We start from the raw sequence: 17,328 nt of genomic DNA on the forward strand, positions 1-17,328 counted from the left end.
CCCCCCCCCCCCCCCAAATTTAAACAGATTGAGTAAGTTAGACGATTTGAATTTGATTTTTCCATCCCAATATTATTTATTGTTTAAGAATCAAGAAATAAATAATTTTCAAATTAGCTTATTGATGCATTTTTATTATTTGAATAATTACTTTTACACCTCCTACTTTTTCTTTAATAAAAGATTTATATGACCATATGCCTAATAGATTTTATAGTACACAACATCTAAAAAGTAATCATGCTCTTTATTTTTATTTGTATAAATTTTAGCAAATATACAGTAATCACGATGTTCTCTATTATAATTGATGCATACACTGATTATACATACTTATATAGTTATATATACACTTGTTATGGACTCCATGTACACTAATGACCATTACAACTTATTACGATTAGATGAAAACAATTGTTTTTAAAAAAATGATTTGCCTAAAAACATTATAGTTCCAAACAACTTTTTCTTTTTTTAAAGAAAAATATCCACAACATTTTTATTTGTATGGGACCAACTGATCACATACATCAAATAGTGGACCAATAAATATGCAAATTGGCACATGGTTTATGAAAAATCCCAATGATAGATAAGTGACTAATCAGAATTGTAATCACATTGAATTTACCATGTGCTTATATTGTACAGTATATGACTTGAGACTTATCTTTTTTGTCCTTTTTATTTGTTTATATCTTAAATAAGATATTAATGAACTCTATATAAAACTTATCTATTAGAACAATATTTTTATTGACTTATGTAGAATTAATTAGGAGAATGAGTAATGTGTCACGAGAAATTAGTACAATAAATCATGAATAGACTTTTTAATGTTAAAATTAAGGAATAAGATGTAATTGAAGATAAAGAAGAAAGATCTCCTGAGAGTCTATTTGATAAATGACTCTATTATTTCGAACGTTTTTTTATTATCATTGATTATATATTTTTATGATTGAAATTGCCTCATAATATAATTATGCAACTCATTCATTTATAATCGTCACTATAAGATTATTAGAAGAAGATATGGAGGACTTTACATGTATTTAATAAAGCATGCAATCATTGTTAATTGTCATTTATCGATGTCTAGTCGTAGCTTGTGAACAAAATATAAACACATAAACTATATGTAGAAAAATGATAATAATTGCATCATTAACCTTTATATTTGAAAGTCTAATTTCTCTTCGATCCATAAAAATAACACATGTTGATAACCAGTGGTAGTGATTGTCAATGTGTATTAGGCTACATATTCTATGATCATCAAGCAAAATTAAAACGAATTTTTTTGGGGGGTTGTGTGTTTATTTTTTCGAAAATTTGAAATGTTTGAAAAAGAAGTAAAAATACTTTTAAACAATGATGTGATTGGTCCCTTGATACTTGTCATATTTAGTATATATTTTTACCTCTACCACTAGTTATATAACATGGTGAATTAAGAAACGATGAGTGACATGAAATTAATGAATGAGGGGTACTTTTCATGTTTCACTTAGAAAACGATAGATTATTACAAGTTAGCAATTATATGTCATACTTTTGGATATATTATATTATACATACATTTCTCCAAAAGGTCACTCTCTTTAAATACAAGCCAACCCTTGCAAAACAAACGTGGTATATTAAGGGCCTAGAATATCAATGCTCCATTATTGCATAAATTTTTTGGACTATATATATTACTCAAAATAACAACACTTCAAATTTCATGATTTGAAGATATTTCTGTGTAAATGTTATTTTCTGCCTTAAAAATGACTACTTAAAATAGTAGTTTTTACCATTTGTTGGAGCCAACCAAGATGGGCCAATATTAGCATACACATTGGCCCAACAAGCTCTTGATGGCCCAACATCAGTACAAAATATTTTTAAAATTCTTCCTTGTTTGGTTGGTCAAACTCTTTGACAATAACTTTCATTTATGGAAATAGCGAAAAGATGTGTCAATCTTTAACCAAACAATAATACTCAATTTATGTGTCATCCTTTTTAAATTCATCCAAGAAAAATGTCATATTACCTTATTAGGCAACTATTCGATGATACCACACTCATTTTTATTATTATTGAGTCTCACTTAACACTTAATTGTCAAAAAACGTCAACTAACAATAAGCACTAAAGTGACATTAAGGAAAATTTGGTAAAACATAATAAAATCCTCTATTATTTCTTAAACTCCATGCCTAACCACACTATATTGTTACAATATCATTTTACATGTGATCTTTTGGGGCTAATTTGGCTATCTTAAAGATACTTGTGGCAAGCCCAAATCTCTCCCTGTTGGATTGGCCCAGAATATCTATTGGGCTAATGGTCAAAGTATACAACTGCTAATTATCTTTCTCTAGCCGAAGTTGCACAAATATTAGATTTTGAGATCACCATTTAAATCATACTAATGGGGCATTGTTTTTCATTAGTAACATATTTGCTTAGATACATTTGGAGTTTCAACTCTTAGTAAATACCAACTTGACACATTGAAAGAACAACACTTTTGGGCTTACAAAATGAACCAGATTCCATAGTACAGTTACCTTTAGTAATGTTTTTTAACAACAAAATTGGGATCTTTGCTCATGCCAAAAAGAAATTTGAACCTATCCCAGTCTATGACATGTCCTCATGATAAAGATGAAGTCCCAACCCAAAACGAGCACAAGCTCGACGAAATGCCATACCTTCTGCCTTCTGCACAGGATCCCCGTAACCTGGATCATCTACTGAAGCAGTGCCAGTTGACTCTCGATATATCTAAGTCAAAACAGAGCAAGGTAATCAAAAATTTATCATGTGAATGAAATGCAACCAAACCAGAAAACTAGGTAACAAGCACAAACATACACATCTATTTTATGGGTTTTCTCCAGATAGGTAAGATGCAGTTTTGTTACATACCCCCAATAAACGAAGAGAAGAACTAAAAAATCACAATTTTGAAATCAGCTACAAGCTTGTTCGAAGTAAAGGGACAACACAGCGAAGTACAAAGGTATCATGCCACTAAAATAACGAATAAATAATAAGCGTCAAAAGTTGTCTGCTAAATTACTTGAAGAAAAAATATTTACACCGAATGAAGTGCTTAAATGCGGAAACAAACTTTATGAGAATCATTGAACATTACATAGCTTTAAAGTCTGCTAAAGAGTGTATCCGTGGCTTTTTAGATAGGTCTTCTCAAGTTAAAAGGCAGCACCTCATAAACAACAGTATTTGGTTGCTTAGAAAAATATTAAGAGCAGGCTATTAATCACTACACAAAATAACATTTTAATAATAGAAACAATCTGTCAAGCATAAGTAACAAAGATAGCAATACCTCTGCATCAGTCCCATATATTGTCACACGATAAACAACTGAAACTGACTTGCCATCAGATGAGTAGGTGATGCTTCGAACTTCGCCAGACCATTCTAATTGACAACAAGTTTGACTGTCAACTGGCTGACTAAAGTAAAAGTAGTTTCATTCGCAGAAAAAAGGAAAAATAAATAAAAAAGATCTTTGACATACCCGGTGCATGTAAATTCATAATCCTATTCACAATATGCCTGCAAAGTTTCAAAAGTCATAAAAAGTAAGTCGATTTTTTTTATATTGTAAAAGGCAACAGAAACAAAATGCAGAACACACTATTCAGGCAAGTTCTAATAAATCGAGTGAAGAACTGAAGGCCCACACCAATATAAAAAAAGAAAAAAAAAGTTCTACAGTTCCACAGATGCATTAGATTTCTACATGTTTTAAAATCAACTGAGCAGCGATGTTGACCACTCATAGTTGATACTTTGGGTGTATTTGTTATGGAGGACGATGTACAATAACAACATACCAACGACTTATTTTGGAAAATTATTTTAATGTTCATTTTACTTGTGTGGTTGAGTACAAAAGTAAGTATAAAGAGTTGTATACAATAAAATGATAGTGTTTTGATGATATTTTTGAGTTAAAAAAGTTGAGAACAAATGTGTACATTTGGGATGTCTGCAGAGGATAACGATTCTTGGAAGGAAGAGATTAACAGTATATGCTTTCACAGGGGTCAGGTCTATGGCCCCTGTGATAGGAACCTGAGGAAGTACATATAGAAAAACTTGCTGCTATCAGTAGAATTGTTTCAGTACCATGGGTTGTTGGAGGAGATTTTAATATAATTAGGTCTATGGAAGAAAAAAAAAAGGAGAAGCTAGAAACATCAGAGAATTCTCAAACTTCATTAACGACCTACCTTTAGTAGTTCTTCAATAACTGAATTCATGTTCAGTAGGCATACGGTATTTTCAGTCAATAACTGTTACAAGAATGTTGTTGCAACAGTTATCAGGGAAATCCTAATTGTCCCTAGAAGATGATTTGAAAAACAAAGCACCTAGGAAATTTAAGTTTTTTGCTTGGCTAACAACTAGGGATGCTTGCCAAACATAAGTTACAAAGGTGAGGTTTTTCCTTGTGTAGTACATGCTATTTTTGCAATTCAGAGGAGGAAACAAGATAATATCTTTTTTTTACATTGCAGATTCTCAAGACAAAGCTGGGAACTGTTCTTTAGCATAATGGGCGTATCTTTGATGTTATCAGAGAAAATTAGAAGCTTGTTGTAAGTGCAGCAATCACAGAAAGTTCATAGAGCTTAGAGCCAATATGAGGAGCATTCCCAATTGCACAACGTGGACCTTGTGGCTGAAAGGAAACAAGGCATGCTTTGACGGGAAGAAGCTATAGATTCGTAGAGTAAAAAGCAAATCCAATAAAAATATGTACTTTGGGTGTTAGGGCACAAATTTAGATAAGTATTTGGACTTGTTGCACTTGTAAGGGCAAACAATTGCGAGAACAAGAGTCAAACTAAGATTTTCAAGTGGAGAACTGAATAACCCTACAAGGCTTTTAGCTAGACCTAACCATCAGTATATTTGAAACAAAAAGAGTTAAATTATAAAAAAAAGTATTCCCAACTACTTATCAAAAACACACCTCAACTATCAACACTTGAAAGATGGTGATATCTCAAGTAAGCAATCGATAATTGAGTTGTGTTTTGATAAACAGTTGATAATAGTTCAAGTAGTAAACGCAAAAAACTAGATACTTGACTCTTCACTCTAAATGCAGAATGTAAACAAGATAGAACACATGTTGTCGGTGAGTTATGTCATCAACCAAAAAAAAAACCCTAAAGGTACAATCTTTATAAGCAATTCAAGCACAAGTAATCAAATGCAAAAACATAAGCACGGGGTCTGTCCTTACCACTACTACCTTAGCAAGGCGGTTCCCAATACTCCCTCCACTCGAGTAAAACAATTACAAAGGGAAAAAAAATAGCAATAACAAATCATTTTGTGCAAAATGAAACAGAGAAAAAAGGAGATGACCATGGTATGTATTTGAGGGAGAATCCATTAGGTTCATGTCGAAACTTGATGAGTGAATCTGGAACTTTCTTGTTCAGCTCTTTCAGTATCTCAGAAAGTGGTCTGCTGATTCCTGAAGTTAGGTCTTTTTCTGAATCAAACATCAATCTCTCTCTGTCTTTGTCTTTCGGTGAAGAAGAAGCCTTAGCAGAGATGGAGCGTTGGCACAATCGGAGTTTATTCAAAACACAAGAAGAAGAACGCAATGAAGAAAATGCCATGGCTTTTCCCCTTCAACTTCACTCAGAAACCCTCGCTACGGCAACCAAATTTTCAAATAACCAGTTAAAAGAATTTCAAAAACATACATAAATTATATCGTTTTTTTAAAAAATAATAATTAAAGGTACGAGAAAAGAAGAAAATCACAAAATTCAAATAATTAATTAATTAAATTACTAAAAATTTTATTGTTATTTCTACTTAATAAAAATAAAGGTAATAATAAACAAACAGTTTTAAACCATCACTCGATGCAATTGTTTGTTTTCTAATCAGTAAAAGTTACTTGGTATTATTATTTTATATAAATATTAATTATTCGCCTGTATATAAATAAATTATTTCTTCAACTAATATTAAGTTATATGCATAAATAATTAATGGCTTAATTAGGTATGACACATAATATCCAAAGAAGGTGTTAGCGGTGATCATATTTGTTTGTGCATCTTCTTTGTATGTTCCCTGAGGAGGCTTCTTTCTCTCTCTAAAATATAGTCATTCCTCCTCCTCCTCTCGGAACTTCACTCTTTCTCTCTCTACAATTTGTATTTCTCTCTACAGCCATGGCCGCCGACAGCTTCACCGACAAAAATGCCGTTTTCCGGAAGCTCAAAGCCAAGTCCGAGAACAAGGTTTCTATATCTTTAATTATCTGCCTATTTTTTCCGTTTTGTATATTTGTTTTTTATTGAAAATTTTATTCTTTTTTCATTTTAATTTGTCTGTTTTGAATTGATTTAGGAACTTGAGATCTGATTTGGATCTAGTGTTTCTGTTGAGTAGATCTTTTGTTTTATGAACGATTTAGCTTGAATTTTTATCAGATGTGCTTTGATTGCAATGCGAAGAATCCTACATGGGCGTCGGTTACGTATGGGATCTTCTTGTGTATTGATTGTTCGGCAACGCATCGTAGCCTTGGTGTTCACATCAGTTTTGTTAGGTACATTCTAAAGTTTGGTCACTTTATTCTTCTTTTATGCATTTGTTTGTTGTTAAAAATCAATATTCCATTCAATTGTCTTTTTTTCCTTTGATTCAGCTATGTTGTTTGGGAAGTTATGTAAGGTATGCGGTTTAGTTTTAGATACTCTGTAGGAATGTTGAAATTACTGGAATCAGCCGTGATTTCTGCCTTTATAAACAGTTGCTTCCTCTCATTACTCAATGTTGCAAATTAAGATGAGGATGTATTCAAAGATTGCATCTTTGGGTGAATGTGTGCCGGATAAATTAGTCTAGATCGAGTTGAGGACATGTACTGTTCTAAGATGTGCTTTTTAGAACAAACTAATAAGGAAATAATGTCAAACATATTGGAGCGGATGGATACATTGTTTTGAAGCGGGAGTGGGTATGGCCAGCTGCAAACAAATATGTTCTGCTCTATCTCTGTTATTTTGGCATTTATAACTGTCCATTTTCAATGAATTGATTCTTGCAGGTCGACAAATTTAGATTCATGGTCACCAGATCAGTTGAAGATGATGTACTTTGGTGGAAATAACCGTGCTCAAGTTTTTTTCAAGCAGCACGGATGGACGGATGGAGGCAAGATCGAAGCCAAGTATACCTCCAGGGCTGCCGAATTGTATAAACAATTACTCTCAAAAGAAGTGGCTAAAAGTAAAGCAGAAGATGCAGGTTTGCCAGCATCACCTGTTGCCTCTCAGGCTGTGCAGACTACAAATGGATTTTCTAATATTAAGATTAGTGAAGCTCCAAAAGAAACCTCATTATTTAAGGATGAAACACCAGAGGTTTCTGCTTCACCCAAAGCTTCACAATCAGTGTTTACTTCTTCGATTAAAAAACCTATAGTTGCAAAGAAATCTGGGAAGCCAGGTGGACTTGGAGCTCGTAAACTTACTAAAAAGGTACATCTTAGACTTCCAAGCTAGAGAAATGGATGCAGGGTATAAATTGCATATTTTGAAATGAAGATTTATTCATGCTTTTATAATAAGGTATTTAACAAATTTGGAACTTAAATTAATTGATTGAGCATCTTTACAGACCAGTGAAAGTTTGTATGACCAGAAGCCCGAAGAACCGCCTGTTCAAGTTTCTTCCTCCAACCATGCAAGTAGTGCACCAACTGGTGGCTCATCATTCACATCTCGCTTCGAGTACACGGACAATGTCCAACCCTCTGAGATGAGTTCTGGACGTGTTCTTAACCATGTATCCCCTCCAATGTCCTCCAATTTTTTTGCGGACTATGGAATGGAAAGCGGTTTCACAAAGAAAAGCTCAAAATCTTCCAAAGTTCAAGTGAGTTCTTATTCTAGTTCTTATGTTTACTGCCATACAAGGATCCTTTCTTTTTTTTTGAGAGAGAATTGGTAAACACTGCCATACAAGGATTCTAATGGAGCTGTCACATGAAATGTTAATGTTGATATGTGTATCTATGAGATATAAAGAAAGTAGTATCACACTTAGTTTAACTGCTATATTATACATAGGTGCAGCAGTTGGGTGGGTGGACTATATTTTGATCAATAATAAGTTGACGGCGGTGACTACTGACTTGTGAGAGATTTGTTGCTTTTTGATCTTATTCCAGCTTCTTGTGTTGTCAATAAGTGTAAGGATTGTTATTGATTTAGGAAAAGGTTGTCGCCATTTGGAACTTCAATCTTACATTCTAAATATTTGCAATGGAAGTTTCAACTGTTTGGTTACTAATGAAATAAAAATAAAAACGACTTTTGGATGTTCTGTAATATAGTTTGCCTTTGAATTTTTTCTTTCTTTTTTCACCTTGGATTTGTCCTTCAGTTTGTGATTTATTGTTCTCACTCGGTACTTCTTTTGTTCGTTATTTATGAGTAGGACTGCTTTGCCTAAAGTTGTTTCTTTAGTCTTCAATTTATTTATTTTTTCGTCGATGGTGATCTGGGCCAGCTTTCTATGCATCTCGACTAATCCCACCAGGTACTTATTCTCTTACCAGCACAAGTAGTGGGCTTGGGTAGATAGGAAAAAATCACCTAGAGTCTTTTTGTTTCTGCTTGGTTTTGAACCTAAGACTCATGGTCCTTCCCCACTTCATTGATGCCACACTTTTCTCACATTCTAATGATGGTGTTTGTTTTATTTAATTAAGTTACATCCTATTTTAATCAGATCGAGGAAACTGATGAAGCAAGGAAGAAGTTTACTAATGCAAAAGCAATTTCATCTGCCCAATTCTTTGGTGATCAGAGCAAAGCTGAAATGGAAGCCTCAGTTTCTCTTAAGAAGTTCTCGGTATGACTGCTTGTTGTAGATAACATTCTCGTATATTTATGGGTGTAGCTGTTTTCTTGATCAGCAAGCAGACACATTGACTTGACCATCTCCCGTTCCTCATTCAATCTCATACTAGGGTCTTGTCCTATAAATTGATTAGAAAAAAGGAGATTTCCCACCTAAAAATGGATGAATCAGATTCATGTTCCTTACAATGTTTTCTACTGCTATGTATTTTCAGGGTTCAAGTGCCATATCAAGTGCAGACCTTTTTGGTGACGATGGTAGATCAGATTTGGACCTAACTGCTGGTGATCTCATTAACCGGATCTCATTCCAGGTATAGAAGCAATAATGACACAAACGTAAATGTTTTTGAGTTGGAACACAAAGACATTGAAAGGATAACTCTCTATATTCTCAGGCACAACAGGACATGTCCTCTCTGAAAAACATAGCTGGAGAAACTGGAAAGAGACTTGGCTCATTTGCGTCAACATTAATCTCCGATTTTCAAGACCGCGTCCTGTGAGGTTACAGGACCAGAGTATTTCAGGCAGATGCCAACATTTTGTATGAAAAATAATATTGGAATGCAACTCTATATACAGGCTTTGAAGAAGCTGGTCTTGCCATGTTAAAAATTTCTTTTTCTTTGTATTTGTTTGGTTGTCGGTGAGGTTTGTAGAGCTTTTGTTCAACAATTTACTGTGTCTGAGTTGTGAAATCATTCAACTGTAAACTATAGTGAAAACTCTTTAGATTTTATCCTCTTTATCAGCCTGGCATATATATATATACATGCACATTATGTTTAATTTAGAATTAGGTGACCACATATAAATAAACAGCTTATCATTTTAATTTAATTTTTTTACAATAATTACTACGAGACATCTTGCATGGGCTAACTAATTTTAGTTTATCAATATAGCAAACATTACCAAATCACTTGAGCAATAGAGAAAAGAAATAACTAGAAAGATAACAGTAGGTCAATCTTTTTAAATTCATAATAACTCAATTATCTAAAATTTGGAACTGTTTGAGGAGATTTGAGCTCATATACATGGTTATATATTATATATACATTTAAGTGTTATTTTTGTTGAGAATAATATTCATACTCTCTACAGTTAGATAAAAAGTCGTAATAATTAAATTTCAAAAACCGTTTAGACTAAAAACATAATAAGGTTTTTTTAGCTAATGTTTTCTTACTACGAACCGTAGCTATAGCTTGATGTGCTACATAATTAACAGAATGTAGAACTGACATATGTTTAAAATTCATAGATGCTTTTTCAAACAATATGATAAAATCTATGTAAGTACTTCTATTAAATGTTTAAGATCAAACAATAAGACAACAAGATTTTACATTCTTAACTTCTTGATGAAAAATTGAAGTGCTTCTTCAAGAACATACTCACGAAAGAAATATTTTAATAATATTATATTTTGAAATGATATTTTAAAAATAATTTTTTTTCGAAATTAACCGAACCGTATAAATAGTGAAGAGAAATTGATAGTCAATGTGATTTAATGATTTTAAAAAATCTAATTTTTGTTATATAATATAAAATATCAAAAAAAATTAAGATTATATAATTATTTTTAAAAAAATAACTGACCGTCTCATTGACACCCTTACATTATATCATAATATTAAAATCTATTTTCTATTATAATATATGACTTTCCTAGTTGGCAGATTTACTTTCCAAATCTCCAACATAATCTTTTTTAAAATATAACTGACCGTCTAATTGACCCCCCTACATTATATCATAACATTAAGATTTATATATTAATTTAGAAAATCTATTAACCTATATCACTCTCCTAATTGATAAATTTACTTTCCAAATCTCCCACCCCCACCCCCCAATCTTTATATGTTTCCCTCTCATTTCGAAACCTCTCTATGTGTTAGAAAAAACATTCAACATAACCTAGAATTTTCATATCTCTATTGTTGATTTCTCTTCTTACTTGTCAATGAAAAAAGTAACTTTAGAGAATGTACAAACATCACCTGATCATGATGCTTTGAAATCCCAAGAAATTGAGAAAAACAACATAGATTTATCATTAGTAAAAACTGAAGTTGAAGAAAAGAATTCAGATTTAAATGAATATCGGTCACCTGTTCGAGTTGATTCTGATTCAATGGGCTGTGTTGTTTCTTCGGATGGTAATGAGCTTTTATATTCGGGTTGGGCTGAATGGTCTCCTTCAACAGTTGCACCAATTTCTTCAATTAAGCCCGAAAATTTCAAAGAGACGGTTGAAGAAACTAGGTCTATTGAGAATAAGCCTTCTAAAACGGTGGTATGATTTCAACTTTTAATTATATAATTTACAATTTTAGCCTATTTTATGACATTTTAACTTATTTTATGTTATTTCAAATGACACAAATTTTTAACTTACATCTCAATCAATAAAACTATGTAGTAAAATAGATAGGCTAGGACAACCACTTTTCAGCTCGATAATTGAGAATTAGCTAGCCACTATTGTGTGTATTTTACAAAATAAGCAATTTTAAGTGTGTATTATTAAATAGATATTGAGATATTACTAAACAATCACTATTGTGTGTATTTTATATATAAACTCTTGTTGTTATTGCCTGTTTTTAGGGAATTGGCCTGTCTAACTTAGGCAACACATGTTTTCTGAATGCGGTTTTGCAATGTATTATGCACACCGTAGTGTTGCTTCAGCTACTTGCATCGATTGATCATATATCGCCATGTAATAGTAAGTATATCAACTTAAAATTTCTTTTATTTTGAACGATTTTTACCTTTGTTGATTCATGTCATTTCTTATTGCAGACCACACAATCGGATTTTGTGTAGTTTGCATGATTCGAAATCTAGTTAACCTTTCTATGGTTGGTGCTTATGATTGTGTCTCGCCGAGAAAAATTGTTAGCCACTTGAGAGGTATATGTTAACCGTAGTTATTTATTTATTTCATTTAAAGTTTACTATAATTTTAAATCAAATAACATTCTCATCAATGAAATACATGAAAAATAATTTGCGTAATAGAATCGTTTTTTAAAGTAGAAAGGACAATTGTAAAATAGTTATAGTATAGTATCGATTATAGTTTGCTCGTCAACTTGAGCTTTGTGGCTCTATGTCTCTGTAACAACTATGTACCTTATTATTTTTTTCTTAACTTTGTGAAAATATATATCAGATTTTTCACCCGATTTCGATTTGTATCAACAAGAAGATGCACATGAATTCTTACAGTGCTTTCTCAATAAACTCGAATATTGTTGTTCCAATCTAGAACCACAAGACAACATTGTGAAGGAGTCCTTTGGTGGTCGTTTTGTAAGCAAGGTAACCACTTACATGCTCTTATATCGAATTTTTCATTTTTCAAATTGATGTGTAAGTAATGCTTTTACCAAGGTAGATGTACGATTTGTGTACACTTTGTATGTCTAGCTTGGATATATAAAATTTTGTTTAGTTAATTTGTTTTTCTCTATTTGAAGCTCCGTTGTTGCAATTGTGAATATTTCTCTGTCACACAAGAGCCTTTCATCGACATAAGCTTAGACATTGAGGATATCGACAGTGTACCAGCAGCATTGAACTCTTTCACCAAAATTGAGAAATTTGAATTTTCTTGTGAAATGTGCGAGATACATGGGTCATTTGAGAAACAGCTCCTCGTTGATCGTGCCCCTTCTGTTGCTGCCTTGCATCTGAAAAGATTCAAAAATAACGGAACAGATATTCAGAAGGTGGAGAAGCATGTTTCATTTCCGCTGGAATTGGACATGCTTCTTTACACCAACGAAATCAATAATGTGAGTATCTTCATTTGGACTTTTACGCTACATCATATCTTTTGTTAGCAGTTACATGATGTTGTTTCATTTCTAAATAGGAAGAAATGAAATACGATCTCTACGCAATTATAGTGCATTCCGGATCTTCAATGTCTTCAGGACACTATTACAGCTTCATTCGTTGTGCTCCAAATGAATGGTACAAATTTAACGACAAGCAGGTATATATATATATATATATATTGGAATTTCGTTAATTAATTTGTTTGAAATGTTTTGAGTTTACGACAACAAACTTGTTTTGATTTTTTTGATAGGTTGATTTTGTTGAAGAAGATTTTGTCTTAGCACAGGAAGCGTATGTTATATTCTATGCAAAAAGGGACACTTTATGGTTTTCAGACTATACTCAAATCTATAGGTCCTTCATAAATTTGGTTATCCCCACAACTTCAAATAATCATATTTTAGATGTTGGTAAATTCAAAATTTCTTTTTTCTTTTTTATTTTTCCAAGTTTAATTATTTTCAACTTCAATTAAATGTTGTTTAAACAACTACTAATAAACATTTAGCAGATGATCAGGTTTATTGCGAAGATCAATTGCATGACGTGGAAATAAAGAAGGTGTGTTCAAAAGATGAAGAAGAATCCATGGATGTGAATGAAAAGAAGAGGAAGCTGGAAGATTCTCCAAGTAAAGACGTAAAGGCGGATTAAGTCAAAAAATCTTGTTTTTTTTGCAAACAGTCTCAACGTTGGTTGAAGCCTTATAGCTTTAAAAGGTTTACCTTATGTACGCAACAAAATGAGTAATTTGAACTCATAGAATAAATAGTCTTTTTTCGTAATTCAAAATTTTGAGTTTACGAATTCAAAGATAGAAATAATATATTATTGGATTCTCCATCAATTATTTATACATTACATTAGCAAAAATGATTTCTGTTTGATGTTTGAACATCTTTCCCGTGGATTTGTGTATAAAAAAGAATGCTACTCATACCTCCAGCCATATGTGTGCGATATGAAACGGAAAATGTTATTTTCTCTAGAAAAACAAACTCCTTAAAAATGAAAAATCTTTCTCGAATGAAAATTTTGAAAAATAATTTCCTTTCTTATCAAATTTTTTTGGGATAATGCTCAAGTACCTCCTCAACCTATGTCCGAAATCTCAGAGGCACACTTATACTATACTAAGGTCCTATTACCCCCCTGAACTTATTTTATTAATAATTTTTTACCCCTTTTCGACCTACGTGGCACTATCTTGTGGGCCCAACGAAGGTTGACTTTTTTTTCAAACTAGTGCCACGTAGGCTAAAAAGGGGTAGAAAATTACTTATAAAATAAGTTCAGGGGGGTAATAGGACCTTAGTATAGTATAAGTGTGTCTCTGAGATTTCGGGCATAGGTTGAGGGGGTACTTGTGCATTATCCCAATTTTTTTTTTGAATCTGCAACTCTTGAACTGGCGCAAGTAGTTTTTGGATATCCTGTTTTGCTTAGTATGTATCAATGCATTAAAGTTGCAACTTGCTAACATTATGTATTACTACATATTTGTACTCTACCGTAAAATAACATATTTAGTGTAATGTAACAAGGTTATAATATGTACGGAGAGAGGTTGGTGTGTATGTAGCCTTATATCTTATCATGAGCAAGATACGGACTATTTTTGGTAGATTCTGTAGAAAGATATCAAGAGTGAATTAAAGTTTATAAAGAAAATACAGTAATGAAGAAGACGTACTGAAATAGAGAACAGAACTATGATGATAATTAATATGATAATTAAAGTCAAAGAGGCAACAAGTAATACTAAAAAATAGAAGAATAAGATTGTATATATGAGAGTAGTAGTAGTAATAATAGTTACATTAAGGAAACTAGGTAATGCTCGAAACTAATTTAGATGTATTCTACTTGAGTCGAAAGTTCTCTATTGAAAACAACATATCTATCTTTGTAAGGTAATCAAATTGTTCAATCATCTATTAATCGAGTTTATTGATCTAAATAGTCTAGACTCTATTTGTAGGGTTAGGGTTAGTTAAAGGGAAAAAAACACTACCTATTTAGTATTTCTTCATTTTCAGGAATCTAACACGAGATTCTTTTTTTGTTGTCGTGAAATCGATATGTAAATCTAAAAGTTACATATATCACAATAGAAGATAATCCAAAAAACAAGACTCAGCCAACTCATTGGAAATATGAGATCGACAAGAGGTTAGCTTCTCTTTATGTCGTGATCGAAAGTTTGGCTCTAATCGATAAAACTCTAATTAAAGGCAATCAAATTTCATCCATCTCACCGTTTTCTATAATATAATAATATAATTGTGTCATCATCACAATATTAATAACGATATGATATGTGCGTTTATTTTTCTATACACTAAAAAAGACAATACCTTGCATGTGATATGGCTGAATTTTATTTGCTTTGATTTCTCTCAAGTTGTTATCAATAAAATGTTGTCCACATTTTAATTTATCTACGAATTAGTACTTAATATTGGCAAACTCCAAAAAAAGGGTCACAATCACAAAGTTCTATGGATTAATTTGTGAATTTTGATAAAATAGTAAAAGATAAATAATTGTTCTCTTTGCCTAATATAAATTTGAATGAATGAATTCAAATATTCGTATAATTTATTTATCTATTGATAGTTATAATTAATGATGTCTAAGTTAATTATTTGTAAATTTTGTCTAATAATGAAAGATAGTAATTATTATATTTGACTAACATAAATATCGAATAATTATAACTATCAAAGCTTGACTAATGAACATATTTTACATTTATTAGAATTCGAATGCATGAACTCAATGTCCATACAATTGTTTCTTCTTTTTTCTTTTATAATAATAATGAGTAAACTAGCTTGCAAATTTCCAACTAATAATAGGAGGTAATTATTAAATCATCTTTTACTAATACAGATATCAAATAATTTTGATTGTCAAAATTTGAATACTAAATATGTATAATTTTTACTTCACTAAAATGTCATACAATTTCCTTTTTTGATAATCACAAGATTGGTATTTGGATTAGCTTGCGAATAGTTTACATAAATTTAGAATAAACATTTTTACCTTTATACAATTAGCCACAGTTGTTTTAATTAGAACAACTTTCATATATAGTAAATATAAAATTTATATTTGTATCCTATAATAAAGTTTGCATAATTGTGCTTCATAGCAAACGGATTATGCATAATTCGCTATACATATACAATTGAAGCGAATTGTATAAAATGAGAAAGAGAAAGAGACTTGAACAAAGAATTGTATAAAAAAAAGTTTATAAAACGAATTGTATAATAATAAGTGTATAAGACGATTATATATAATTTGAACTTGTATAAAACGAAAAGGAAAAATTACATAAATTAATACATTTTAAAAAATAATTACAGATTTTAGCGATACTTTTTGTTTATTACCATTTATAGCAATACTATGATAAATCTGTAATATGTATTAAACTTGTATTATAAATGAATTAAAAGCGATCAAGTGAAAAAAAAATATTAATGCTATAAATGGGAAATATTTTATTATTATAGCACATTTATGTAAGTTTCCCAAACGAAAAAGGGATAAAGATAAAAGAGACTTGAGCAGAGAAGTACTTTTATTGTATAATTATAAGTGTATAAGACGATTATATATAATTTGAACTTGTATAAAACGAAAAGGAAAAATTACATAAATTAATACATTTTAAAAAATAATTACGGATTTTAGCGATACTTTTTGTTTATTACCATTTATAGCAATACTATGATAAATCTGTAATATGTATTAAACTTGTATTATAAATGAATTAAAAGCGATCAAGTGAAAAAAAAATATTAATGCTATAAATGGGAAATATTTTATTATTATAGCACATTTATGTAAGTTTCCCAAACGAAAAAGGGATAAAGATAAAAGAGACTTGAGCAGAGAAGTACTTTTATTGTATAATTATAAGTGTATAAGACGATTATATATAATTTGAACTTGTATAAAACGAAAAGGAAAAATTACATAAATTAATACATTTTAAAAAATAATTACGGATTTTAGCGATACTTTTTGTTTATTACCATTTATAGCAATACTATGATAAATCTGTAATATGTATTAAACTTGTATTATAAATGAATTAAAAGCGATCAAGTGAAAAAAAAATATTAATGCTATAAATGGGAAATATTTTATTATTATAGCACATTTATGTAAGTTTCCCAAACGAAAAAGGGATAAAGATAAAAGAGACTTGAGCAGAGAAGTACTTTTATTGTATAATTATAAGTGTATAAGACGATTATATATAATTTGAACTTGTATAAAACGAAAAGGAAAAATTACATAAATTAATACATTTTAAAAAATAATTACGGATTTTAGCGATACTTTTTGTTTATTACCATTTATAGCAATACTATGATAAATCTGTAATATGTATTAAACTTGTATTATAAATGAATTAAAAGCGATCAAGTGAAAAAAAAATATTAATGCTATAAATGGGAAATATTTTATTATTATAGCACATTTATGTAAGTTTCCC

The 17,328-nt window shown here is 30.9% G+C and overlaps 3 protein-coding genes across 3 annotated transcripts; 2 read left to right on the plus strand and 1 right to left on the minus strand.

Moving 5' to 3' along the window:
• Positions 1-2,414: 2,414 nt before the first annotated feature.
• LOC107027202 (DNA repair RAD52-like protein 1, mitochondrial) lies at positions 2,415-5,751 on the minus strand. The gene is made up of 4 exons (XM_015228381.2): positions 5,413-5,751; positions 3,548-3,585; positions 3,353-3,447; positions 2,415-2,784 (listed from the first exon to the last, which is right to left on the minus strand). Exons 1-4 carry the CDS (start codon positions 5,670-5,672, stop codon positions 2,641-2,643), a joined length of 537 nt encoding a protein of 178 aa, XP_015083867.1. The 5' UTR covers positions 5,673-5,751; the 3' UTR covers positions 2,415-2,640.
• A 305-nt stretch (positions 5,752-6,056) lies between these two features.
• On the plus strand, positions 6,057-9,674 carry LOC107028869 (probable ADP-ribosylation factor GTPase-activating protein AGD8). Its single transcript, XM_015230103.2, has 7 exons — positions 6,057-6,308; positions 6,501-6,619; positions 7,121-7,553; positions 7,693-7,950; positions 8,809-8,931; positions 9,155-9,253; positions 9,338-9,674. The coding sequence occupies exons 1-7, from the start codon at positions 6,240-6,242 to the stop codon at positions 9,443-9,445; spliced, it is 1,209 nt and encodes a 402-aa protein (XP_015085589.1). The 5' UTR covers positions 6,057-6,239; the 3' UTR covers positions 9,446-9,674.
• Positions 9,675-10,917: 1,243 nt separating this feature from the next.
• On the plus strand, positions 10,918-13,594 carry LOC107028321 (ubiquitin carboxyl-terminal hydrolase 20-like). The gene is made up of 8 exons (XM_015229348.2): positions 10,918-11,250; positions 11,565-11,679; positions 11,763-11,873; positions 12,232-12,284; positions 12,443-12,760; positions 12,841-12,963; positions 13,060-13,219; positions 13,321-13,594. Exons 1-8 carry the CDS (start codon positions 10,918-10,920, stop codon positions 13,461-13,463), a joined length of 1,356 nt encoding a protein of 451 aa, XP_015084834.2. The 3' UTR covers positions 13,464-13,594.
• The last annotated feature ends 3,734 nt before the right edge of the window (positions 13,595-17,328 follow it).

Source organism: Solanum pennellii, chromosome 8 (genome assembly GCF_001406875.1).
Source record: "Solanum pennellii chromosome 8, SPENNV200".
In the NCBI taxonomy this organism is placed as follows: domain Eukaryota; kingdom Viridiplantae; phylum Streptophyta; class Magnoliopsida; order Solanales; family Solanaceae; genus Solanum; species Solanum pennellii.

Coding starts and splice junctions, on each gene's coding strand:
- LOC107027202 (XM_015228381.2), bottom strand. CDS start 5,672: ATGGCATTTTCTTCATTGCGTTCTTCTTCTTGTGTTTTGAATAAACTC. Junction 3,586..5,412: donor TCCCTCAAATACATACCATG/GTCATCTCCTTT, acceptor GAAACTTTGCAG/GCATATTGTGAATAGGATTA. Junction 3,448..3,547: donor TATGAATTTACATGCACCGG/GTATGTCAAAGA, acceptor GTTGTCAATTAG/AATGGTCTGGCGAAGTTCGA.
- LOC107028321 (XM_015229348.2), top strand. CDS start 10,918: ATGAAAAAAGTAACTTTAGAGAATGTACAAACATCACCTGATCATGAT. Junction 11,874..12,231: donor AATTGTTAGCCACTTGAGAG/GTATATGTTAAC, acceptor GTTCCAATCTAG/AACCACAAGACAACATTGTG. Junction 12,964..13,059: donor ACAAATTTAACGACAAGCAG/GTATATATATAT, acceptor TTTTTTTGATAG/GTTGATTTTGTTGAAGAAGA.
- LOC107028869 (XM_015230103.2), top strand. CDS start 6,240: ATGGCCGCCGACAGCTTCACCGACAAAAATGCCGTTTTCCGGAAGCTC. Junction 6,309..6,500: donor AAGCCAAGTCCGAGAACAAG/GTTTCTATATCT, acceptor AATTTTTATCAG/ATGTGCTTTGATTGCAATGC. Junction 7,951..8,808: donor CAAAATCTTCCAAAGTTCAA/GTGAGTTCTTAT, acceptor TATTTTAATCAG/ATCGAGGAAACTGATGAAGC.